The sequence below is a fragment of the Peromyscus eremicus genome, chromosome 18 (assembly GCF_949786415.1).
Source record: "Peromyscus eremicus chromosome 18, PerEre_H2_v1, whole genome shotgun sequence".
NCBI classification, from domain to species: Eukaryota; Metazoa; Chordata; class Mammalia; order Rodentia; family Cricetidae; genus Peromyscus; species Peromyscus eremicus.
Window position 1 is genome coordinate 33,752,081 of NC_081434.1, and position 25,842 is coordinate 33,777,922.

The 25,842-nt window shown below is 50.7% G+C and overlaps 1 protein-coding gene and 1 non-coding gene across 2 annotated transcripts in view; one reads left to right on the plus strand and one right to left on the minus strand.

The window, feature by feature from the left end:
* The window catches only part of Elk3 (ETS transcription factor ELK3), a 65,440-nt gene that overhangs the window by 15,557 nt on the left and 24,041 nt on the right, over window positions 1-25,842 (plus strand). Inside the window, exon 2 of the mRNA XM_059245261.1 lies at window positions 12,571-12,780. Coding sequence (XP_059101244.1) covers window positions 12,574-12,780 — 207 coding nt within the window. The 5' untranslated portion in view covers window positions 12,571-12,573. The remainder of the gene's footprint in view (window positions 1-12,570; window positions 12,781-25,842) is intronic.
* Trnak-cuu (transfer RNA lysine (anticodon CUU)) lies at window positions 9,465-9,537 on the minus strand. The gene has a single exon. It is a non-coding gene; the product is annotated as a tRNA-Lys (tRNA).

Below are 25,842 nucleotides of genomic sequence, written 5' to 3' on the forward strand. Positions count from 1 at the left end.
ATTGGCAGTGGTGGAGAATGCAGCTAGTGTTTCCTCAGACCAGGACTCTTGATTTGGAACTTACAGGTCCCTTTTAGATGGCTGCAAACCCTGCTGACATGCTGTTGTCCAAGCATACACGTGTTTATGTCTGTATGCGTAGACATATATATAATATTTTTCCCTCAGCGAGTTCTCAAAATGGTCTACGGGTCAAATGCACAAGGAAGACCCTTCCCTGTGTTTGTGATGATGTGTATGTGTGCCCATCTATTTTAGGTGTGTGACTATATGTTTTAGGTGGAATATATGAGATTGTTGCTATTTAACGGCTTTTGACTGTAAGAACAACAATTTCATATAGTTCAGCCTAGTAGACTGTGATGCTGAGGAAAGGTAACTTTGAGTAGTCTTATAGCCGGGCTGCCTGTAGTGAGGTGTATATTTACAGCTTCCTTTCCTGTTCAGCACCAAAGCCTGGCAAGTTCAAATGCATCAGGCAGCTTGTAAATCTATTTACCTAAAACAACTTCTGTTGTGTCTTGTGTTTTACTGGAGCAGTCTTGAATTTTCACTGGAGATTCGATTGAATTCAGGGACTCACTGCTTGAGAGAAGCCAAAAAGTCCGACAGGCGCGTTCTTAGCCGTCAGCATATGAGCGTTCTTTTGGAGAGAACAGTTTGGCCGTCGTGTGGAGGGTTAAAATAGAGCGGACACATAGGCCGAATGAAACCAGAGCTGCAGTTACAAAGTGGGACAGATGTGGGAGGCCAGGTTTCCTGTGGCCCATTTTCCAGTTTCCTGCCTGCAACCTGCAGAAGAAGAGGAAGCTGTGAGAAGCCTGGGATGCGGGCTGTGCCTTGAGCCAGAAATAAGACTCATGCAAAGAGCCTGGACAGTGAAAACAATCGCACAGAAAGTAAATGTGCAGGTTTTCATCCAAAAATGTCTGGAAAGGAGCAGCCCTGCTGCTGCTGCTGCTGCTGCTGCTGCCCAAAGAAAAACACGGTCCGCATCCCTGGGGTACCGGGGTGGGGGCGGGGCAGCCATACCCACCATGCCGGAACCTCTGTGTTTTACAGCCCTCCTCCTCCTCCTCCTCCTCCTCTTTCAAGACATGGTCTGCTTTGTGAGCCCAGCTGGTTATCTGGAAAGATTTTTTTTTTTTTTTTTTTTTTTTTTTTTTTTTTTGGTTTTTCGAGACAGGGTTTCTCTGTGTAGCTTTGCGCCTTTCCTGGGACTCACTTGGTAGTCCAGGCTGGCCTCGAACTCACAGAGATCCGCCTGGCTCTGCCTCCCGAGTGCTGGGATTAAAGGCGTGCGCCACCACCGCCCGGCTTGGAAAGATTTTTTTTTTTTTCCCCTCCATAGTGCTATGGTTTCTCATTCCGTCTCCTGGACCTATTGATACCCAGAGAGGTGGACATGGACAGACCAGTGACTGCAGCCTCCCTTGCGAAATCTGGGTTTCTTTCTTTGATCTAGCTGCTCCATAACACTGTGGTCTGTTGTTTTCAAAGAAGCAAGGAAGTGGAGGTTTGTCTGTTGAAGATACCTTCCTTGCATGCTCTGTTGGTGTGGCTGGTTACCCCGATAGTGCATGTAGGGTTCAGATGACCAGGAGATACTGGCGAAGTGGATAATGCCTTATTTTTCCGAGAAAGTGATTGCTAAATGTCTGTGGGTCCCTTGGCTTTTATTAAGCATCTATGAAGCCAAATACTTCACCTCCCCCAAAGAAAATGAGATAAAAAAAAAATTGGGATCATTACACACCTGTTTAGTGGGTGCTTGTCTTTCATTGTGTGTTGGAATCGCTGGGGATGCTGGGGATGCTAATGAAATACTGGCTAAAAATATTTAGCCAGTCTGTGGGATCCTTGCTTCTTATAAGGCAGCTTTGACGGCCACGCAAAGGCTCTGCTGCCGCCTGCTAACATGCAGGATATTATTCTGAACTCCAGGGCTGTCCCAGGTAGAACTGAAAATTGCATCTTTGAGGTCCATGGAAGGTGTGTGCTTCTGGGACACGGGATATTTATTTATTATCCTGTAGATGGCCCACCTCTTCTCTAGGCCCAGAAAGAACAAAATGTACCTTAGGAAGAAGCTTTGGGACGTTTCCATATGAGAGATCAAAGAGGGTCTGTGTGAGGCGGGCTAGAGAGGTCTGAAAACGTGGGGTAAGATAGGGTTGGGCTGTGCCCCGCCGGGGTGGGGTGGGAAGTGGATGAATTTGCGGATGTTGGAGGAAGTAGAAGGACACTGTCGCAGTGGAGATGGGTGTAGACATCCATTTAGTTTCCAAAGAAAACAGCCTGGTATGGGATCCACCAGCGGGCCAGGCCAGTCACTTCTAATTTACCCACAGATGACAGAGTTCCAGAAGAGCTGGGCAGTTTGTGTAGACAGTGAATTGTGATCCTGTTATGACAGTGGCTGTCAGGGATTTCTCCTGACGGTTCTCTCCTCAGATGGGAGAACCGTTGTTAAAGCACAGCAAACTGCCGGGCATAGTCTAGAGGATAAATATCGAGGGTGAATAGTACTCGCTTCTCTGTGCTGTTCTCTCGTTCCTTTTAAGAACATCCACAATCTATAGCTTATTTACGGAACAGAAGGAGAACACAGACAGTGGTTGTCCCATGGGAAGAGCTTTGGGGAACATGAACACCTTGACCTCGTATGTTTATTCTTCATTTGTGATGGTCGGCAATGACTAAAATGTTTCTTGAAAATGAATTGTGCCGGGCAGTGGTGGTGCATGCCTTTAATCCCAACACTCGGGAGGCAGAGGCAGGCGGATCTCTGTGAGTTCGAGGCCAGCCTGGTCTACCTAGGAAGTTCCAGGACAGCCAGGGCTACGGAGTGAGACCCTGTCTCAAATCAAAGCAAAGAGGTAAAAGGCAAGAAAGGAAATCAAAGAGCATCCCTTTACCCTCCCAGCTGCCACTTCTGTACGAGACCGCAGAAGCAAAGCGGACATGCTGAGAGAATCAGGTGCCAGTCAGTAGAAACCAACAAACAAAACAAAGCAAAAAAGAACAAGCAAGTGGGGTTTGGGAAACCTGGCTTTGAGCGAGGCGGGTGCAGCCAATTCACAGAAGGACATCTGGCGCCACCTTGTGGCAGGTGGGGAGTAGCGCGCCCTCCGACGAGCGTACCTGAGCTTCGGAGGGGCAGGGGGGTGGGGGGGTGGGAATCAGATCTCCCAAGTAGTCAGTCTCGCCTGGGTGAGTTTGGGACGACAGCAAGAGTGGCCAGCCGGTTCGTCTGCGGCATCTTTCACTTTGTGATCCTGCCCTAAGTTTTTTTTTTTTTTTTTAAAGCAAGAGAGACGACCGGGGAAGAATAAAATCCATGTCGTGTTTACATAAAAACAACAACAACAACAACCCTGAGTGTTGGAAACACCAAGGCAGTGAATACTCAGAGTATACAAACACCCCACCCCACCCCACCCCTGTAACCCCTCCACCTCTTTGCGAGGTCCGTTGTCCTAACCATCTGGCGTAGGGAACCCCCATAGAGTATGTCACGCACAGACAGAGACTTGTTGTTTTAGAGAACCCCTCCTTCCCCCTCCCCCTCCCCACTCTACAGATCTCATCCACTTAACTCCCTGGCCTTCTTCCGGAACACAAGATCCAGGGGAGCAAAAGTGTTCCCAGGGCCAACCTGACCAGCGGGGGTGGCTCTGTGCTGAACTGCCCAGCCGGGAGGCCTCAGGAGTTAGGGGCTTAGGCTGGTGGAAAGGATTGGTGCTGTGTTACCTCCAAGGATGCCAGACAATAACAGCGTAGACAGTTATATCCCAAGTCACCTTTTAAGTCCACGTGCACGATGTAGCTGAACGTTCACCTGGACTTCGGTGACTCTATGGAAGCCATTGCCTAATGATAGAGACCAAAGTTCATACAGGATCTGAATGACGCCTTTGAGCCGGGCAGAGGCCATCTGATGTCACGGCCTCATCTGTGAAGAGCTTTCCACTAGTGTTTAAGTAGTGCTTACTATGTCCCCGGTACAGTTTATTAGTAACGTTGTAATATTTAACAGTAATCTGCAAGGCAGGTGTTTTTACCCTCTTGTTACCATTATACACCACCGTCACCATTATAACACCGCCATCACCATTATAACACTGCCATCACCATTATAACACCGCCATCACCATTATAACACCACCATCACCATTATAACACCACCATCACCATTATAACAACACCATCACCATTATAATAACACCATCACCATTATAACACCATCACCATTATAACACCGCCATCACCATTATAACACTGCCATCACTATTATAACACCATCACCATTAAAACCACCACCATCATCATTATAACACTGCCATCACCATTATAACACTACCATCACCATTGTAACACCATCACCATTGTAACACCACCATCACCATTATAACACCATCACCATTATAACACCGCCATCACCATTATAACACCATCACCATACCACCATCACCACTATAACACCAACATCACCATTAAAACCACCACCATCACCATTATAACATCACCATCACCATTATAACACCGCCATCACCATTATAACCACCACATCACCATTATAACACCGCCGTCACCATTATAACACCACCGTCACCATTATAACACCACCGTCACCATTATAACATTATATCATTATAACCCCGTCGTCACCATTATAACCCCGCCATCACCATTATAACCCCGCCATCACCATTATAACCCTGCCATCACCATTATAACACCGCCATCACCATTATAACAACATCATCACCATTATAACACCACCATTATAACACCACCGTCACCATTATAACACCGCCATCACCATTATAACACCACCGTCACCATTATAACACCGCCATCACCATTATAACCACCATTATATCCACCATGGTCATCATCCCCACTTCACCTGTGAGCATATAGATGTACAGAAAGGTGAAGTCACATGAAGTCACATCTCCAAAGTCCCACAGGCAGGCGGGGCAGATGCTCCAGAATCTTGTCACACACCGAGTGCTTCCCCCGCACGCACACGCACTCCTTCACCTAGCATCTTGGAGAGGTAGAAAGGAGCCCTGCTCCGGGAAAGCCATGCAGCGTCTAGGTTCTGGAGAAGACCCCTCTGGCTGGTGGGATTCAGATTTTTGTGGAGGCTCATTTATGGCTTTGTTTATTGTAGAGAGCTGAGGTAAAATAACCTGTCGCTGGTACTCGGCCCTGCCCTACAACGCTTCATTGTTTCCCTCCAACACCCGTTTTTTGTCCCCATTTGCTTATTCATTTCAGTATGCCTCCCTGTAAATGCCCCATCATTCAGATTTTTGTTGTCATTAGAACATCTCCCGAGTGCCCCTTGTCGATCAGTGAGTAGAAGATTGTCTCTGGCCTGTGTTCGTTGTATATCTGTCTAGCAACTGCGATTTGATCCTTATTTGAAAATTCCATGACAAAGGCATTTCTTCACTGTCAGCGTCTCAGCAAGCCCTTCTCTGACGCCCGCACCCCTGCCCCAGTCCAGCCTGCCCCCCCCGTCCCCCCCCCCCCCCCCGCCGCCGCCGCCGCCGCCGCCGCCCCCTGGTCCAGCTGTAGTGATTTTCCGACACACTGCATAATTTAATTCATTGTGTGTTTTGTTGTTCCCAGCCTGTCTCTTTCCACGGGCGTGTGAGCTCAGTAAGGACACAAGTCCTTTTGTCTACCGATGTATTCCAAATAACTAGACAGCATCTTGGCACAAGATAGATACTTAAAAAGAGAGAGAAGAAGAGCTAGAGAGTGATGTTGTTGGTTGGGTGTAGCATCATCTTATTTAAAAGAACCTACAGTGATGTACACAGTATCATAGCTTTCAATGAATTTTGTTTTCCTTTTATTACATTTATTTATTCTTGCTGCGCGTGCATGCGTGTGCGTGTGTGTGCGCGTGTGTGTGTGTGTGTGCGTGTGCATGTGTGTGCGTGTGCATGTGCGCGTGTGTGTGTGCGTGTGCGTGTGCATGTGCATGTGTGTGCGTGTGTGCGTGTGTGCGTGTGCGTGTGCGTGTGCGTGTGCGTGTGTGTGCGTGTGTGTGTGTGTGTGTCTGGGAACACATGCCATGGCATGCGTGTGGAGGTCCGATGGGAATTTGTTGGAGTTGGGTTCTCTCCTTCCACTGTGTGGATCTTGGGGAGAGAAATCAGGACGCCAGGCTGGTGGGTAAAGTGCCTTTATCCGAGCTGTCTCGCTGGCCCTGTCTTGTCTTGTTTTGTTTTGTTTTGCGAGATGTGGACAGGTTTCCGCAAACATCATCTGCCACGTGTGAAGCTAATGGTTCATTTGAATGGGCTGGGAGAGGGTTGGCTTTTGCCTCTGAATTTCATATCATCCTTCGAGAACTGCCTGTCCTGAGCCTCTTAGACACCGCTCTGCCCCTTTACACGTAAGGAAAACCACAGTAAAGAGTGCAGTAAAGAGAGATAGATTGTCACCACTGCCGGTGGATCCGGCTGCGTGCCTTTTCAAAGGAGGCTGTTCAGATCTGATAAGCATTTTACTTTGTTATTTTAATCGTTTAATTGGCATGGTAATGGTATGTATTTATGAGGTGTGATGTGGTGTTTTGATACTTGTGTATTGTGTGATGATTGAATCAGCAACATTAGTCCATTCAGTACATCAAACGCTCGTCGTCCCTGTGCGGCGAGACTCGAACCCCATCTTCTAGCCACCTGGAAATAGGCCATCCATTACTACTGGCTTAGCCACCCTGCTGTGACAGCAGACCCAGGACTTAGTCCTCAGGTCTCTTGTGACTTAGTATCCCTTCTGCCTGGCCTCTGCCCCTCTGTCCTCTCCGTTGTCCCCAGGCTCTGGGAACTGTTCTTCTGGGCTCTGCTTCCTGGAGACAGGCTTCTTAAGACTGTGCTTGGGTGAAATGTGCAGGGCTTGGCTTTCTGAACCTGGCGTATCCACCTAACATAATGCCCTCCAGGTCCATGATGAGGGTTTTATCATTTTAATAACCGAATAGCATTGCATGATGCTTGTAACCTATCTAACGTATCTCCCCATCTGTTGATTGACAAGGCGGTTGATTCCATGTCTTGTTCATGGTGACTAAGGCTGCTATAAACACAGACGTGACGTGCAGCTGTCTCTTTAACATGCTGATGCCATCATTTTCTGTGAATGTGGGCCTCGTAGTGGGGTGGCTGAATTGAGGTGTTTAGGCTTCTCCGTGGGTTATTCTTCTGTAACTGTGCTAATATAAGGATGGTCATTTCCGCAAACCTCTCACCAGCACTGGACAAAGGTACCCCGACAAGATCCAGCCTGGACATTCCAGAGTGAAAGGGGCCCTGGAGCGGGCTGGTGAGCTCAGTGGCTTCTGCATCCTCTTTCTCTGTAGAAGTAGAGAGAAGGAAGAGCCTTGAGAGGGAAGGACCCTGCAGGCGGCAGGCTGGAGGTGAGCTCCAAGGAGTATGGCAAGTCAGGGCAGCGCATCCTGTGAGAGCAGTGAGCCATCTAAAGCTGGATGGTGCTGTGGAGCAGGGAAGGGCACTGGCGGGCTGGTGAGGTGGTATAGTGGATGAGGTGCTTGCCTGCAAGCCTGGAGACCTGAGTTCTGTCCCTGAGAACCAACCGCACGAAGCCTTCCTCTGGCTTCCATTCACACATTTTTTTTTTTTGTTTTTGTTTTTTTTTGTTTTTTTGTTTTTCGAGACAGGGTTTCTCTGTGTAGCATTGCGCCTTTCCTGGAACTCGCTTTGGAGACCAGGCTGGCCTTGAACTCACAGAGATCCGCCTGCCTCTGCCTCCCGAGTGCTGGGATTAAAGGCGTGCGCCACCACCGCCCGGCTCCATTCACACATTCTTACACTACAGTGTGCCTGTGTATCCCGTTGTCCCCCCATCCCCCCCCACCCGCCCCCAGTCATTTTTTACAGGGTGGTGCTAAAATGCCTGATAAAATTTCATATACTCAAAATAAGGTCTGGGCAGGGCAAGAGAAGCATTTTCTAATCAGCCAGCGGACAAACACACAAACAACAGCAGCAAAGTGTGTTGTGTGTTCCCTTCAGTGTGTGGTTTGAGTGTAAAGTCGTCCTTACTGGAGGCTGGGAAGGTTCGGGGTGCCAGATAAAGGGAAGTTCGACCACAGAGACCAGCGCACATACCTGGAGGAGCAAGTTCCGGCAAGTTCTATTCTAGGGACTCCCTACTTTACAATAATCTATTGTTTATCTTACAAGAATCTAAAGACAGAGAAGTCCGAGGCTCCGAAAATAAAGAGGAAAGAATTCACCTCGGTGCCTTTTGTGTGTGCTGCCATATCCTGAACTAACAAAAACCAAAGTGTGTGTGTGTGGGGGGGGGGGGGCAGCATTTAAAACATTTAAAAGCCTAGACTGCCCGGGAATGGATGTGGGAGCGTTTGTCACATTTCAAGTGTTCTGTTCATTGGGAGCTCCCAGGTCTGGGCGACCAGCCAAATGAATGTCAGCTGATGACATATTGTAACTTAAAGCAGGCTTGGCTGCCAGGACCTTGTGTCGATATGATACAATATGATACAGTCTCATGGATATGATGTATCCATATAAGTGCTTGCTGTGATAATACAGCTAACATCCAGCCCAAGCAGCAATGCTTTCTTGAATTCTTCCCTAGTAAGTCCCACCGGAAGCTAAGTACAGCCCCCCACAGTTCTTAGAGCATACCCCCAGGTACGGACGTCAGAACCTTTCTCTTCCCCGGACATTCCAAATGACAGGTACTGTAGCTGGCGGGTGGGGCAACGTGACGCATGGCCGTGTGTGACAACACCTGCACGTTACACAACTCGATGTTGTCATCGTTAAAATGAACAGAAAGACATGGAGTCAAAGAAATACAGCTTGTGTCCTTGTGGGAGAGGGCGAGGGTAGTGTCCTGCACGGGTGACTCACCTGTGCCTGGTCTTGGCTCCCTGCAACATGGCTTGATGGTGGGGGTTCAGAGCCACCTTGTGCCTCAGTCACACACACACACACACACACACACACACACACACACACACATACACACACACACAGGATGCCTTCCACAGTGGTGGGACTGTGAGGTGACTGAAAGGGAAATATGTCTGACACTCACCACCGAGCAATGTGCGGTTTGGACTTCCAGCACAACGTAGAACTTTGTGTGACTCAGTCATCAAAACTGGGGCACCTACTAGGGCAGACCAGCGGCTGGAGTGACTTTTGAAGAGGAGCAAGTCTGTGCTGGGTGGGACGCTTTCCACACTCGAAGCCTGAGCCCTGAGTCACACCCAGGGAGCCCAGTTGCTCACCGCAACTCCGAGTGATCTTCGAATGCTCCGGCTTGCTGTCTCCCACACTGAGGGTTGATGGGTGGCTCTGAGATCCTAATCTCCCACTCTTGCCTTCTGTGGGACCGTTTTCCCCATTTCAGGAATCTGGGAGTCCCACATCTACATTTGGCGCCCAACGTGGGGCTCAAACCCACGACCCTGGGATTAAGAGTCCCATGCTCTACCGACTGAGCTAGCCGGGCAGCTGGGTATCCCATCTCCACCATCCACTCCCTGGTCTGCCCCGTCTGCCCTTTCCTGCCTCTTTGAGCTCCAGAGGGCGTCCTAGTGAAGGGATTATGATGTTACAGCTGTCGACTTTGGCTGTATCGGCGCCATGTAACAAACTCTCCCAAAAGATCCTTTGCTTGCTCACTGTGGCCTTTATTTTACAACATGTCTGTTTCTTCAGACTGGGTCCGTGCCAGCCTTTGATAAAGTTCAGGTAAACTCTGTGTATCTCATCATCACTCCAACCCAGTATTTCACTGGCTGGATAAAGACACATAGCCAAGCCCAGCTCTCAGGGTGCTGAAGATGTAGGGACCCCCTGCCGTGTAGTGCCACCTGGCCCCCTAAAGGAGCAAAGCAGGGAAAAATTGGGAAGAAATTCTATCATATTCTTGGTGTCCAAATTCTGGCCAAACCTTTGGACAATACCTTATTTGAAATACATTGGAAACTTTTGGTAGCCATGTGAAGGGCTCTGCTTGTAGGTGCAGAAAGAGGCTGCCAGCTTGGAGGTCCGCACAGACAGAGCCACAGGGACCGAGGAAGCCACATGGGACCCCACAGGTTGTACTGAGTCCCTGTTCCCTGTGCACAGGTTGGAGCCCACAGAAGGGATTCTAGGAAACACAACCCCCCAGGAACCTGGTGAGACCATGGTATAGAATGCGCAGGCGGGTCTGCTTTCTTCCTGTCTCTTGTGGAACAATACTGGTTCCTGGCAGTTAAAGATTCAGGGCTGCTGGGTATGTTCCCACCTGGCCTGGGAGCCTGAGAGAGAGAGAGAGAGAGAGGGGGGGGGGCAGGCCTAGTCCTTTCCTTTCTGCAAAACTCCGAACTGGCTGGCATCTCTCTGCCTCTCCAGGAAGGTTCCTCTGAGTGGCCACGAAGTTTCAGAGATACTTAAAAACTCACTGCCAGAAGGTTTGGCCGGAGACACCCAAGAATTTGAAACGTGTGTGGCTGATTCGAGCTCATTAGGAGCTGGAGCCGTAATGCCGCACATCGTGCCAGAAGCCCTTGCCGAGGTCAGGAGTTGCTGGTGTGGTTTGAAGTCAGAAGCCGGGGGTTGACTCTTAGAAACCCAGTGACCAGTGTGGTGAAGGCAGATCTCTTTAAGAATACCCCCTTTAAAGAGTTATAAATAACACACCCTGTGGGTGTGTGTAGCACGTTCTTAGTCTGGATTTTCTCTAACAGAGACACCCGCGTGGCACCCATGTTGCCCAGAGAAACAATGAGATTCTTTCTTCTGGCTGGGCCTGTCAGAGGAAACAGGAAGTGAATGCTTATAAAGGGGTGACTGGGGGCTTTCATATGGCAAGGGGTGGGGGTGGGGGTGATGACTGCTGTTAGGATCCCAAAGCTGATTCTTGTGGTGCCGCCGTGGAACCCAGGGCCCAGGCCATGCTGGCCAAGTCCTGTCCCACTGAGCAATACGCCTGCCCTCTGGAACTTGCCGGAAGGGGCGGAAAGATGTCAGCCAGTTTGAAGGTCTGACCGAAGGGAACCGCTGGGCCTGCCTCTCTCTCTGGCTCCTTGGCCACCTAGAAGCTGCTCTATGAAGGAGCAATGGAGAAGAGGAGCCAGGGGACTCACTGTAGAGAACTCAAGGCCATTGCTCTGTCTTCTGGGCATCTTGGTTACTGTCCCTCATGGCTGTCCCAAAGACCCCGGTGTCCCCTCATTCTGCCGGCTTGTCTGCACCTCACAGCTTGACTGTTGTGCGTCATGAGGTAGAAGCCTGGCCTCCACCTCGGGACCTTTCCTGAGCTTTCTCAGCTCAGCCTCAGAACCGACCCAGGTCCATCTGCCCAGATCAGAACACCCACAGCGTTTGCTCATGAAAAGCTTTTCCTAATTACATGGATGATAGTAAAATAAATGGGTAGGGCTCGCAAGCTAGCTCAGCAGGTCTAAGGGTGCACACCAGCAAGGGTGAGACCCCAAGTTCAATTCCCAGGACCTGGTGGAAGGAAAAAAACTGACCACTGAAAGTTGCCCTCTGACCTTCACACACATGCCACGGTGTGCATGGGTACACATGTGCACTGTGCACACACACGCACGCACCATGAATAAGTGTAATAAAAACATCGGGGTAATCTCCTATCAATATACTCAAGTGAAAAAAAAATTGGAACCTCCAGCAATCCCCCCTGAACTGCGTCAGTGTGGATGAGTTAGAGTTCATTAGGTTCCAAGAATGAGAGAGCAGCGTGTTAGGAGGAATGAACGCCAGAGTTGATGCTACAGGGAAAGGCGAAGGCTAGCGTATTTCGTGGGATTTCCTCTCCTGGTGGGACAAACACTTCCCACCTGTGTGCTTGAGGCTATGCGGTTGGAGAGGCTGCATAAGTGCCTGGGGGAGTTGAAGTCCTCTTCTGTTGGCCATGACCGGTTCTTTAAATTCACCAGGGCGTCTGCTCTCTGTAAGCACTGTCCTGGGTTCTGACCTCATTGACAATGTGAAGCATAGCTGGGTCCCTTCCCGGTAAATGCCACGCTGGCTGTGTAGTATGAAAGGACCGTGTGACCAAGGGATGCTGCGTCTTCCTTACCCCAGGCCCCCTGTTTAAACTCAGTCGGCCCCGGCAGGTGCTCATGGCCACATTTCAGCAAGTAATGGCCAGAGAATAACCAAAACACAGTTGACATGATGGGCGGGAATAAAGCCAAGCCAAGGAAGAGATGGATGGGGCATCACTGTACGGGGTGGTCGTTCCTTTAGTCAGTTTAATGCCACATAGTTCCCAGTGCGAGGTGACCGCTGCTGGTTTGTATGTCATGCATTCCAGGGTCCGAGAGCACTGCTGTTGTGTTTCTGGATCAAAGCGGCTTGCAAAAGCACAACCAGAGAGTCTGTGTGTGGTGAGGCGGTCCACCGGGATGGGGTGGGAAGCGCTGTGGCACTGTGGCGCTCTACGGAGCAGAGCCACCGTGTAGCACCCCTGGCCTGCAGGCCCCAGCTCTGACCTGCCTGTCTCCCCCCACACACACACCCCCAGGTAATGGAGAGTGCAATCACGTTGTGGCAGTTCCTGTTGCACCTGCTGCTGGACCAGAAACATGAACACCTCATCTGCTGGACGTCTAACGACGGTGAGTTCAAGCTCCTCAAGGCGGAAGAAGTGGCCAAGCTGTGGGGCCTCCGCAAGAACAAGACAAACATGAACTACGACAAGCTGAGCAGAGCCCTGAGATACTATTATGACAAGGTAAAGCCATCCTCAGCCCCGTGGGGAGGGGGTGGGGGGAGGCGGGGCGGGGTGGGGGGGACACTCGTAGCTCACCGATGAGCGGGTGCCGTGGATCAAGTTATCAAGTTAGAAGACCGAGTGGTGGCTCAGGGGCCACTCAGTCAGTCAAATGTGTGTCCTGTGGGCACAGGATCTAAATCCAATTCACCGACAAAAAAGGCCTGGTGTGGTGGAATATGCTATCCCAGAGCCAGACGGGTGGAGACGGGAGAATACCAGGGACTCAGTGGCCAGCCAGCCTCGCCTACTTGTCAGTTCCAAGCCACTTAGAGACCCTGTTTCAAAAAAAAAAAAAAAAAAAAAAAAAAAGACTGATGTATGGAACCTGAGGTGTGATGGCCACGTGTATACCCATGACCATGTGTACAAACAGCACACGGAAAGCCCAAGAAAATGGAGGTTACTTATACCTTTAATTTTGAGAAAAAAAATTTCCCTCCTGTGGAAACCTTTGGTGTGTTACTGGGGCTCAGATCTTGTCTCCCCCCCCCCACCCCCACCTGCCTTTTCATGTATAATTTGCTGAAGACTGGCAGCTGGCGGCAGGGGTGTCGGGTGGCTGTGGGGCTTTCCAGATGCTGCTCCGGGGACAGAATAAGAATTAGAGTCTTTCTGGATAGGGGCGCAGTCAGAAGAACCTTCCCTGGGAAAGGGCAGTTTGGGGGATGCAGTATTTGCCCCCCTGTGTGCCGGGGTTGGTGAAGCCCAGTGCCTTGTGCGTGCTAAGCAAGTGTTCCACCACCGAGTGACAGCCCCAGCCCTGGACACGTGATTACTGTTAAGTATCTGGCATCTCAGTATCCCTGTTTGTGAAATGGGAATCATAGCAATTCCAGAATGCAGGGTCTCTGTGAGGATTCACTGAGCCATAGCGTGCTAAGTACTTCTATCTGTGCTTGGCATGTGACATTTGACGTGTTAGTAACTTCTCTGGTTAGAAACAAGGCCAGTTCCGTTTCTACATTGAGGTGAGAGAGCACTATAATTTAAGAAATTAATTTTATGTATATGGGTGTTTCACTTGCATGTGTCTGTGCACCACATGTGTGCAGTACCCACGGAGGCCAGAAGAGGGCGATGAATCCCCTAAGACTGGAGTTACAGACAGTTGTGAGCTGCCATGTGGTAGCTGGGAATTGAACCCAGGTCCTCCGGAAGAGCAGCCAGTGCTCTTAACCACTGGGCCATCTCTGCAGCTCGTAGAGTGCTTTTAGAAGTGAATCACAACACAGTTGCCGAATGATTGGCGTGAGTCTAATTCATTTCTCACAGATTAGTTAGCATGCTTTGTAGGGCAAAATTCCTTCTCTTTAGTATAAACATATCCGGTCCGTAATTATCGGGCATTTCTGTTTGAACCCATGCTCGCTGACTGTTTAGCTTCTTGAACACAAAGGCTTAGAATCCTGGTAAACACTGTGAGCTTTTGTTCTGGGTTCGCTCTTGCTATGAAAAGGTGAATTCCAACTGATTTAAATATTAGTTCCCGATCTATATTTAGCGCCTTCTGTCTGCAAACCCCTTTGGGATTGAAGACAGAAGGATTACACGTTCCAGGAAGCGAGGACGTCATTAGTTATAAAGCACTCCTTTCTGCTTGCCCCTAATTGCATGTGATTATGTCATTGGAGAGCTCAAGGTGCATCCCATTAATGTGACAATTAATTAATCCCGGCTTAGCGCAGAGTCCTCCGAAGATGTGAAGGCACTTCTCGGCTAATTGCACTGTCTGGAAGCCAAGCAGATGGCGTCTTGCTTTGCCTTTCCCCCCACCGGGGTTCCGTGTTCTGCCGTGGGAATTGGGGGCCCTGCAGGAAAACAGTCCGCCTCGCCTGATGGCGGAGAGCTCCCGAGCTTGGCCTCTCCACTGTTTTAAATCAAGGTGTCGGAGAACAGAGGGTTTGTCCTGTCAGCCTGGAGGGGTCTGTGTCAGGGCTGGGGAGTGGCCGTTGGTGGCCGCCAGCGCCGCTGTCTAGGGAGAACATCTTCAGATGGGGAGAGAGACAGTCAAGCGTCTCTCTCACACGGTGAGACCCCGGTGTGATGGCGTCCACGTCACCCCAGCACTGAGAAGGCAGAGACAGGAAATCCTCAGGGTTCACCGGACAGCTAGCCCAGCCTAAGTGGTGAGCTCCAGGCCAAAGAGACCCCGTCTCCAAGGAGATGACTGGTGCTCCTAAGGATGACACCTGAAGTCCTCTGACCTCCAGGTGCATGTATATGAGTGTGCACACACACATACACACATGTGCACACACAAGTACAATATACATACTCACAAGTGTACACACACATACACACATGTGCACACACACGTACACACAAGTACAATATACATACTCACAAGCGCACACACAAGTATAATTCACGTACATGCACACACAAGTACAACATAAATACACACAAGCACACATACATATGCGCACACGTACACACAGGTGCAGTATACATACAAGCACACATACATATGCACATACACATATACACACAAGTACAATATACATACACATAAGTACACATATATACACACACATGTATACACAAGTACAGTTCTCATACATACAAACACATACATGCACACACACTTTTTTTTTGAAAGGTGCTTCATAGCTGTCGGTCAGGGGGCGTATTGCTGCTTTCTGTTAGGTGTCTAGGGACCAGGCCCAGGCAGTTCCTGTTGAACTAGATGACTTTAAACCGGATGACACTCCATGAGACAGGTCCTTCCCCAGCCTCTTATACAAAGCAGAACATGAAGACCAGGCTAGCCCACACAGCTGGTGAGTGGTAGGGGCTGGGGCCCAGCTGCTGCGTGTTCTTTACGACACAAACCTTGACTTTACTTTGGAACCTTGGAGCTCAGGTCAGCCACCCATAAGCTCTTCTGACCTCAGGAATTGGGTTTTTTGTTTTTTGTTTGTTTGTTTTTGGTTTTTGTTTTTTTGAGACAGGGTTTCTCTGTGTAGCTTTGCGCCTTTCCTGGAACTTGCTCTGTAGACCAGGCTGGCCTCAAACTCACAGAGATTCACCTGCCTCTGCCTCCCGAGTGCTGGGATTAAAGGCATGTGCCACCACCGCCCAGCCTGGTCCCCAACTCTTAAAATTGCAGCAATGCCATGCTGAGGATTTGGCTTCCACCTTCCGGACTCTGGGGACCCGCTCCAGCCACGGCCACAGACTCTCACTACAGTTTAAAAAGAAAAGGAGGGGGAGGAGGGAGCAGGAAGGGGAGGATGATGGAAGGGAAGAAAGGAAGGAGGGTGAAGGAAGATGCGGAGGAGCAGAAGAGCCGAGAGGGAAGAGCAGGAAGAGAACCGCCATTCTATCACTGAGACCATTTATTTTGCGTTTTTTCTGGCTAACACTTCCTGTTTCGCCAGCAGCACTCTGATGGGCTGCATCAGTCAGACTGGTTCAAATCTCTAGTGTCTGGCGGCATTAGCCTGGCAATCGCGGCCGACGTCAATGTCAGACCTCTCTCGGAAGGGCAGCTTGGATCAGGGTCTCTGTGGGTGTGACACCCTTGGGCCACACGGGGGGCACAGTGTGATGTGCCCTGCCCTGCTCTGCTTTTCAGGCGAGGGTGGGGGAGTGATCCCAGACTCAGGCTGGTCCCCTCTGCCTCTCGGTGTCCTTGGGATGGTCTTGGACCTCCTCTCCCCCGCCCTCCCTCACACTGAGCCTGTGAGTGGCATAAACCTGTGGCCATTTTTTTTCTGTTGTCTTTTCTGGCCTTCTCTAGCTAGCTAGCATCCTTTCCTTGGTGGCTGAAAATGCACATCCTTCAGTTTGTCCCAATAGGGAAGTTTCTCTGCCAGAGCAGACAAGCCTGTGACTAGCCTTATTTTTATATGGTATATGTTGTATTTTTAGCTTGTTCCAGCATATTAAAAGTGGGCAGAGGAGAAATGTGGAAATGTGTATAAAGCTATACACGAGACACGGAGGGGGGAATTCTGTATGTGTTCATGACATCTGGCAGAGTGAAGTGCAATAATCAGTGTCCCTTCAATACATGTGCCCTCCAGCCCACAAGTTGGGATGGAGAGGCGGGCATGGTGTGGGTTTGGGATTAGATGTTTCGGTTGGAGACCAGCTGGGGAGGGGCAGTCTCTCTGGGCCTGCCTCAGCCTCCTTCCTTATAATAATGCTAGATTCTGTGACGTCTAGATTCAACAGCATGCATGTCAGTGTGTCCACCATCAGCCAGCACCCAGGCCAGATCAGAGGTGAGGGAGCTGAGGCCTGCCTTGGGAGCCTCGGAGTCGCTGGGACTTAAAAGGTCCCTGATCTCTGACACCAAGGGCTTGAAGAGGTGACTGGGGCTGAGATGTAAGCCGCTCCTGAGGACTCAGATTCTGGGGTGGCCACAGCCTCCACCTGCCTATCTATGGGTTTCCTCATGCACATACCCATTATTTTAGGAAAATCTGGTGTGTCGGGGATGAGTGTCAGGGTTTGCAATGTTGACCTCCAACAAAGAACTCCTAGGCCTACCCAAAGCTTTCAAAGGGGTAAGTAACTGAGCAGGCCCCACTAGCATTCTAGGAAGGGGGTTTGGGGTAGGGTAGGTGGGTAGCGGCCTCTGGCCAGCCTAAGGAGCTCTCAGGCATTGAGAGAACACTGTCTGAGCCCTGGGCAGGGGAAGGTCGAGGTGGCAGAGACCTGAGCAAGGCACTGAGTGGCACTCACCCTCTTCTGACAGACAGCCTGCTTTCCCAGGTGTTGCGTTAGCTCTGGGTGAGCTGCCCCGACAGCTGCAGCTCTGCCGAGTGGAAAGTTTCAGTAGGCTCCCCGCAACCCTAGTTTTAAACCGATACTTCCAGAAGGTAGACTGGAGGATGTAATTATAGGGCCGCCTTTTGGAGAATTTGTTAACAAGCTGTTTCCTCTACTCCTTCATAACAGCAGGCACACTTGGTTTAAAATCTTTCATCTTAGGGCAGAGGAGGGAAGGACTGACAGACAGTTAACATGTGTAACTGCTTCCACCGTGGACCAAGGGGTGTGCTGCCTTCATTCACTTAGAACATTAATTTATTTCCTCCTCATGCTGGGTCGCCTTGCCCAGCCTTAATACATGGGGAGGAGCTTAGTTAGTCTCACTGCAACTAGATATACTGTGTTTGGGTTGATATCCGTGGGATGCCTGCCCTTTCCTGAGCAGAAATGGAGGAGGAGTGGATGTGGGGGTTAGGACGGAGGGGTGCATGCATGGGGACTGGGAGGAGAAGAAAGAGGGGAAACTGTGACCAGGGTTTAAATAAATAAATTAATTACAAAAAAATTCATCTATTTCAATGTATATAGGTGTTTGATGTGCATGTATATCTGTGAGCCACGTGCATGCCTGGTCCCCAGGGAGGCCACAAGAGGGCACTAGATCCCTAGGACTGGAGTTACAGATGGTTTTGAGCTGCCTTGTAGGTGCTGGGAATTGAACTCGGGTCCTCTGGAAAAGCAACTAGTGCTCTTAACCACTGAGCCACCTCCCAAGCCCTGTTCATTCACTCTTTAATGACTCCTTTACATTGACAATTACATCCTTCTCTGCCACTTCTGTTTGTTCTCAGGCTCTCAAGTCTCTCAGCTATTTCTTTGAAAATGTCCGTCCCTCCACTCACATGGTTCAGCAGCTATGGGGCTGGGGACAGAGACACACAAATCATCCCCACCCCACCCCCAAAATTGTAAAAAGTGCTAGCATAGACATGGTGCCAGGCCTTCCAGAAGAGGGGGGTAGGGAAGTAGGGATGGAGAGAAGACTTCTGGGGGGGGGTCAAGATATTTGACCTAAGGCTCCTGGGCTGAACCCGAGTCCAGCTGGTGCCAGGCTGGGAGAAGAAGACTAAGCAGGGAACAGCATGTGGGAAGGTGGGAAGCGCATATGTTTGACCTCTCCTAGTGCAGAGTATTTATTCAGGGAATGAGGTTGAGATGAGGCAGGGGAGAGAAGCATGGGGCATCTCAGGTTGCTCTTGGTACTTAGTGATGAGAGCCGGTAAAGGATGGAAACCAAGAAGGAGCCACGATTCGATTTGCATTTTAGAAATAAAAATCCTCATTTGCCTCCCGTGCTCCTTGCCGTTGGTTGGTTCGGCACTCGGCTCTGATCTTTTCTGGCCATTTCCTGAGGAGGCATTTTCCTCACTGGGTGAACTGGCCTCATCATGACATCAGAACCAGGGCCTGCAGCCCCATCTCCAGCACACAGGGGCAGGGGAGGCGAGAGACACACTGCCCGGCACTCCCATGGGTGCAGCTGCTCATGGGAAGCTGATGCCATCCACCTCGGGTTGCTCCACGAGAAGACCCGGAAGCTTACTCAATCCCTTATCCTTCCCCCCGTCCAACAGACCTTTTGTCTCTGTTGTTGTTGGCAGAGAAGTTCATCCCAGGGGGAGACTGGAAACTCTGCCAGCTCCCTTCTCATCCACAGATGAAAATGGTGATAGGCTGAACAGCCCTCTGGTCTCCACAGCAACGGCCCAGCTGATCCTCACAGGGCACCGAGTGATCTTCACCTAATTGGAAGGAAGTTAGGGGGAGCAGTCAGGGCAGAGCCACTGGCAACAGATCCCAGGAAGTTGGATGCATCACCTTCTTAGCTTAATTGGGTAATTCATTTTAAATGGGGTGTTCAGTCATGACGAGAAAATGTTAGTACTAATAGCCTGTATCTGAAGTCAGCTGCCTGTGCCGGAAAGCTTGGCTCTGGTGGAATCCTTTAAGACCCCCAAAAACAAATTTTGAGAAGATAAAAGGATGGCTGTATCTTCAGTCCAGTGAGTGTTCCTGTCCTGGAACTTTCTAGAATGCCTGTCTGGGCTGTTGTGATGGTGTTCTGCATATGGTTGAGATCCTTCCTGCCTGGCCCTAGGCCTGAGTATCGGGGAGCCTGAGAGCCCTGCTGGGTGCCTTTCCCCTACTTCGCGCCACGTCAGCTGCTCCGATTGTGGGGGGCGCAGCAGATGGCACCTTGGCTTCTGTCCAGAGGCCAAGGAGGGTAACCAGGACTTCCCTGCATGAATTTGGCCCTGGAAGCTGCCTGGAGACCTGCGTGTAGCTGAACTCCCTTTTGGAGGACTTCCAAGCTGGCCACCTTGCCCCCTCCCACCCCCCACCCCCGCCCCCGGAGATGGCAGCCGGCATAAGAAGGCAGGCAGTGGGCGTGCAAGAGACCGGATACCACGCGTTAAATTTGGGGGGTGCTTTCTGTCTTGCCCGTGCTTCCGAGCCGGTGTCCCTGTAGCACTCCACATTCCCCCAAATAGGGCGGTTGCTAAGAAACAGGATGAGACGGTCTTGAGAGTACAGTTAGCATGTTGATGGGGCGGCGGCTGGGGGGTGGGGGGAGACCTCAGCTGCCGAGGAGGCTCGCCAGCCTTGCCAAACTGCTGCATCAGGCACTTGCCCTAGCCCACACCGAGTTCCCTTTGGCAGGCGCCAGCATTCCTGCTCCGGGCTCTTAGCTGCAGGGAAATTTAGGGATTGTGTAGACAAACTGACAAGAAAAAAAAAAAACCTGCTAACATTCACATTGCACCTCCCACCACCCACCAGCCACCAGCTGCTCCTCTGGGCGGGCTCTCCGCCACTTTGCTCACAGGCTCAGCTCCTACCCCAGATGGTAATACCAGGAGGGAAGCTCACGTGTGTGGGGGCATGCTGTGCTAGGCTCTGTGCTAGGCATTGCATGCACATTTGCTAACCATTGTCTGACTCCCAAGGCATTCGGCCTTGTGGCCAGTGATGGACCCATTCTAGAGATGGAGATACCGAGTCTCGGGGTGGGGGGGCGGGAGGGGGGAGGTTTGAGTAGTGCGCACCCAAGATGAAGCAGTTGCTTAGGGTCAAGCACTCAGCCTGTAAGTTTTAGCCTCGAGGCCGGAGTTGGGGATACGTGAACTTGAGGATCACACAGGTACAGGTTGCTGGGGTCCCAGGCTGGAGTCTTCCCATCCTTCCTGTGGCTGATCTGGGGCAGGCCGAGAGACAGAGAGGTCCCAACGCTGACTGATCAAGTGGTCAATGGAAAGACTGCTCTGAGCCGTGAGTGCTGAGTGCTAAGGTGCTCTGAGCGAGCTGAGGAAGGGAGATGTTGGGTTGGAAGCCCCAGAGAACCCCTGCTTCTAGATCATGCTTCCTTAAGGAGCCAGGATGAGAGGGCTGGAGACATGGCCTGGTGGCTAAGACCACTTGCTGCTCTTCCAGAGGACCCAGGATTGGTTTCCAGCACCCAGATGGGGGCTCACAGCCATCTATAACTTGAGTCTCAGGGGATCTGGGACCCTCGTCTGGTCTCTGTGGGCACTAGGCGCTCATGTGGTGCCCGTGCATACAGGCAGGCAAAAAAATACTCCTGCACATAAAATCAAAATAAATAAGTCTTCAAAAACGATCCAAGAAATTATGAAGCCGGACATAGTAATGTACACCCTTACCCAGTGTACAGGGAGTAGAGGCAGACATGAGTTTAAAGCCAGTCTAGCGTACATTGTGAGTCCCAGGCCAGCCAAAGCTGCATAATGAGACCCTGTCTTGGGTGTGTGTGTGTGTGTGTGTGTGTGTGTGTGTGTGTGTGTAGGGGGGGGAGGGGGGCAGGCAGGAAGCCATGTTGGCATTCCTTACCCATCCGCTTTCTTACCTCCCTGGCCACCCCAATGGCCCTGGGAAATCCCCACACTCTCTTTACCATCTGGCCTCACTCTACTGGTTTTGAACCTTCCTACCTCTGGGTCTCACCTTGAGCCCCGCCCACCTTGCCTGTCTGCCCCAGGCCACCTCTCCAGCTGAACTCTGTTCCTCAGCAGCCTGTGCTTGGCTGTCTTGTCCCGTGCCCCCTTCCCTCTCCCATCACTGATCCACTTTATTTGGGCCCCCGCCTGGTTTTTTTCCCCCTAATTTGCCATCATCTCCACAGTGTGGGCTGTGGTGGCTTCCTGTAACCGGAGAAGTGTGAGTGAGGGGTGAGCAGGCCTCTTCCATAGCATCGGGGGAAATCTGTCATTGTGAAATGTCAGCCCCCCCCACCCCCATAAGAACCGAAGAAGCCACCTCACTCACCTCACCCCGCCTGCTGGACCTCTAACCAATGAGGAGCCTCAATGCAAAGTATTCTTGGTTTCTTTTAAACGCCTCTTTAGTTTGGTGCTTGCCTTAGCTTTCTGTTCCCGTGATAAAGCTCCATGAATCAAAAGCAGCTTGAGGAGAAAAACGATGTATTTCTATCATGGGGGGAAGTCAGGGCAGGACCCTGGAGGCAGGAGCTGATGCAGAGACCATGGAGGAGCACAGCTTACTGGCTTGCTGTCTTATACGGCTGCTCACGACTACCTGCCCAAGGGTGGCAGCACCCACAGTAGGCTGGGCCCTTCCACGTCAATCATTAATCAAGAAAACGCCCCACAGATTTTCTACAGGCAGTTTGATGGAGGTTTTCCTCAATCGAGGTTCCTTTTCCAGATGACTCTAGCTTGTGTCCAATGGACAAAAAAGCAAACCAGGCCAGTGCCAGAGGCTGAGCCCAAGGCTCTGTCTCCAGTATGGAGTGTCAAAAATCTGTCAAAGCTGGGGGTAAGGGTGTACTTCTGTCCACCTGTGGCCCTGACGTCCGCATGTCAACTGTCATTAGAGCTGTGCAACCCAAAATGGAGAACCATTGTAGCGGGTCCCCAACCCAGCCAGGGAAGGGTTCTGCTGGCTGAGCAGTTACGGTTCCATTTATTGGGGACAGACACCCTTAGAGGGGTGTTTAAAAGAGCCAGGATGGAGTTAGGGCTGAACCTAGCAAGAAGCAGCTGCAGAGACAGCAGGGGAGAAAGATGCCCTCAGCATCCAGCTTGCGTCTCCCAGGGAGGGGTGTCCTGCCGGACCAACAGGAAGAGGGGGTCCTCGGGATGCCCCGGTGGCTCAGGCAGTGAGTCTGAGGAGCCCTCCCAACGTTACATCGCGGCCTGGGGCGAGCTGATTCACACGGCAGTTTACTAATGCCAGAAAAATAAAAAAAAAATCCTTAACCCAAACCACAAGAAAAAAAAAAAAATCTCCCAGCCGGGAGCTGGCGGAGTAGGCCAACTCCGAGCCAAAGTTAGGGTGTGTTATTCTTAGAAGTTTGTGATGATGTGTGGGCGCGCATGCGTGCCCGCGCTCCAGATGTAAGATCTAGACAAAGGGTGTCCCAGCTCTGCCTAGCCTGGTGCCTAGACCAACATCCAGCGTGAAAGACGCAGGCTGGGCCCTCCACAGAGGCAGTGGCTCTGCTGAGCAGAGGTAATTTAAGAAGCCCCTCAAGGCTGCTGTAACAGATATTCCCCCCCCCCCCCGACTTGGTAGCTCAAAGCAGCAGAACGTTCCTGCCCCCCTCAGAAGCCAAAAGCCTAAAGTTAGGTTTCAGCTGGACCCTTGGCTGGTTTCAGGGAAGATCCCCCCCCCCCCCCACGTCTTCCAGCCCTGGTGGTTCCCAGCAGTCCTTGGTGCTCCATAGCCTGTCTGCCTCTGCCTTGATGTGTGCGTCCTTCCCAAGTGTCCCTCTCTGTCCTCTTCTAGGACACTAGTCATAGCACTTCCTGCTGACCCCAAGTCTCGACCCCCTTGGCCGGTTTCATCAGCAGAGACCTTATTGCCAAATAAGGTTACCGTCTAAGGTTCTGAGTAGGCATGAGTTCTCAGGGGAATACCATTCACCCACCACACTGTGGGGGTAGAGGAGGCGGCCTAGTTAGAAGTAGCTCGGGTGGATGGGGTCAAGGAGCCTCTGATACATGCTCCTTGGGGGCAAAGGTGAGAGGACCTTGCCTAAAACAAATGTATAGCTGATCCTAATAAAGCTAAGCAACTGCTTAGGGCCCTGGCAGTCCATAGGGCTCAGGCTGAGCTGAGTCAGGGCCTGCACTGACTGCCCACCTACCTAACACTTAGAGGCTTCCAGGACTCCTTCTGGTTCTGGTTCTCAGAGCCTGGGCATTTCCAGAGGAAAGTCTCTTGGGGTTTTGTGGGCAGGTTTGCAGGTTAAGGACAGGGAACGTTGAGCGTGGCTCCCGTAGGCATTGTGTTCTAACTTTGGAGAGGGGGTACTTCAGCAGAGTGAGTCAGCCTCCAGTCTGTACATGAATCAGGTGATGCACTTATGTGGGGTGTTGGCTGGGAAGCCAGTAGCTTGGAGACACGCCACCCCTGCTGCTAGACTGTGGGAACTCAGGGCAAAGCTCCGGGTCCCTCATCTGCGAAATGGGCATTTGGGTGGGTGAGGCTCCCTCACAGGCTTTAGAGTGAGGTGCCATCTAAGGTTATTCTGATTGCCCCACAGCAGAATAATAAAAGTGTGGTACAACGGCCACTGTTGGCCAGGCAGAATTCAGCTGTGCACAGACGTGTTTCAAGGACTCCGTGAGCAGGGTACTGACACTTACGAGCTTCTAAGAGCAAACCCATGAGCTATTTTTTTCCGTTTTAAGGCAAACAGAGGCCTATGGAAGTTGACTAATGTTTCCAGGCTATACCAAGTAGAGAGGCTGGGATTTGAACCCGGGTCTGGCTATGCCAGTGTTATTTCATGTAATGTTTGGTTCATCAGTGCTGGCTTTAACTGTGCGAACTGTTGGCCACGAAGGCACACCAAGCCTCGTGTACTAGAAGTTAGTTTTCTGTTACTCGCCTTAGGTAATATACCACTCCTTGGTTGGTTGTTGATAGCTAGTCAAGGATGGGATTACTGGGTCCCAGTGCTTCATGCCAGGGGATCTTATGAAAGCAGGTACCTCCATGCCCCAGGGATGAGCAGAAACAGTTCTGTTTGTGGCTACAGAGAGTGCGCCTCCCCACAGGGAGGAAGAAGGAGCCTTTCTGTAGCTAGAATTTTCCTGCCTGGCCCACAGTCAGGACAAATCTCTCTCACCTGCCAGTCCCACAGCCGTTAGACCCAACCAAGTAAACACAGAGACTTATATTGCTTACAAACTGTATGGCCGTGGCAGGCTTCTTGCTAACTGTTCTTACAGCTTAAATTAATCCATTTTTATAAATCTATACCTTGCCACGTGGCTCGTGGCTTACCGGCATCTTCACATGCTGTTTGTCATCGTGGCGGCTGGCAGTGTCTCTCTGACTCAGCCTTCCACTTCCCAGCTTTATTCTCCTCCTTGTCCCGCCTATACTTCCTGCCTAGCCAATGGCCAATCCGTGATTTATTTACTGACCAATCAGCAACACTTTTGCCATACAGACCATCCCACAGCACCTTTCTTCAGCAAGGACCTTGCTTCTGCACCGAGGAGCCAGTTCCTAGGCCCCTATCAACAAAACCCCACTGCTGCTCCAGAATGCAGTGGTTTAACATCAGTAGCAGCCTGTGGACCCAGGGCAGCTGCCTTCTGGAAGGGGGTGTGGTCGTTGAGCAGAAATGTCTCAGGCCTAGCTGTGAATACAACCCAGGTTAGACTTCAGGCATGGTTACAAGTCATGTGACACGGGCCCAGTTTCAATCTGACAAGCAACACATACTAGATACATGTCATGTAGAAAACGCAGATGGAAAAAAGAATATTATAATCACTGTTACATTACATTATGCATCTTCTAAGATTAATTTCTTTCTCCTATAAGCATGCATGCATATGTATGTGCATATATATGTGCATATATATAACATATATATACATATACATATTAACATCAATTCACTGAAATGATGAAACCTCCCATAGGTACTGTAATTTTTCACTTAAGTAATATGTAAAGATACAAGGGAGCAAGCACACTGTTGTTCTCTGAAATAGTGGCATGATAGTCCACTCTATGGCTGCCCCACTATTTAATTCCCCTCTCTAGGGTGGAAAATTGGATCAAACCTCCATGTCCACACAAGAGCAGTGACTTGACTTCATCTTTAAAGCAGCTGGGTCATGTGCACCTTGTAAGGTGGCTGTGTTCATGGTGGGTGGTGGCCTGCTTGTGTGCTGGCTGTGTCTGCCCCCTGACCCTTCTTCCCCACAGCTCATTTCACACAGAGCATCCATCTAC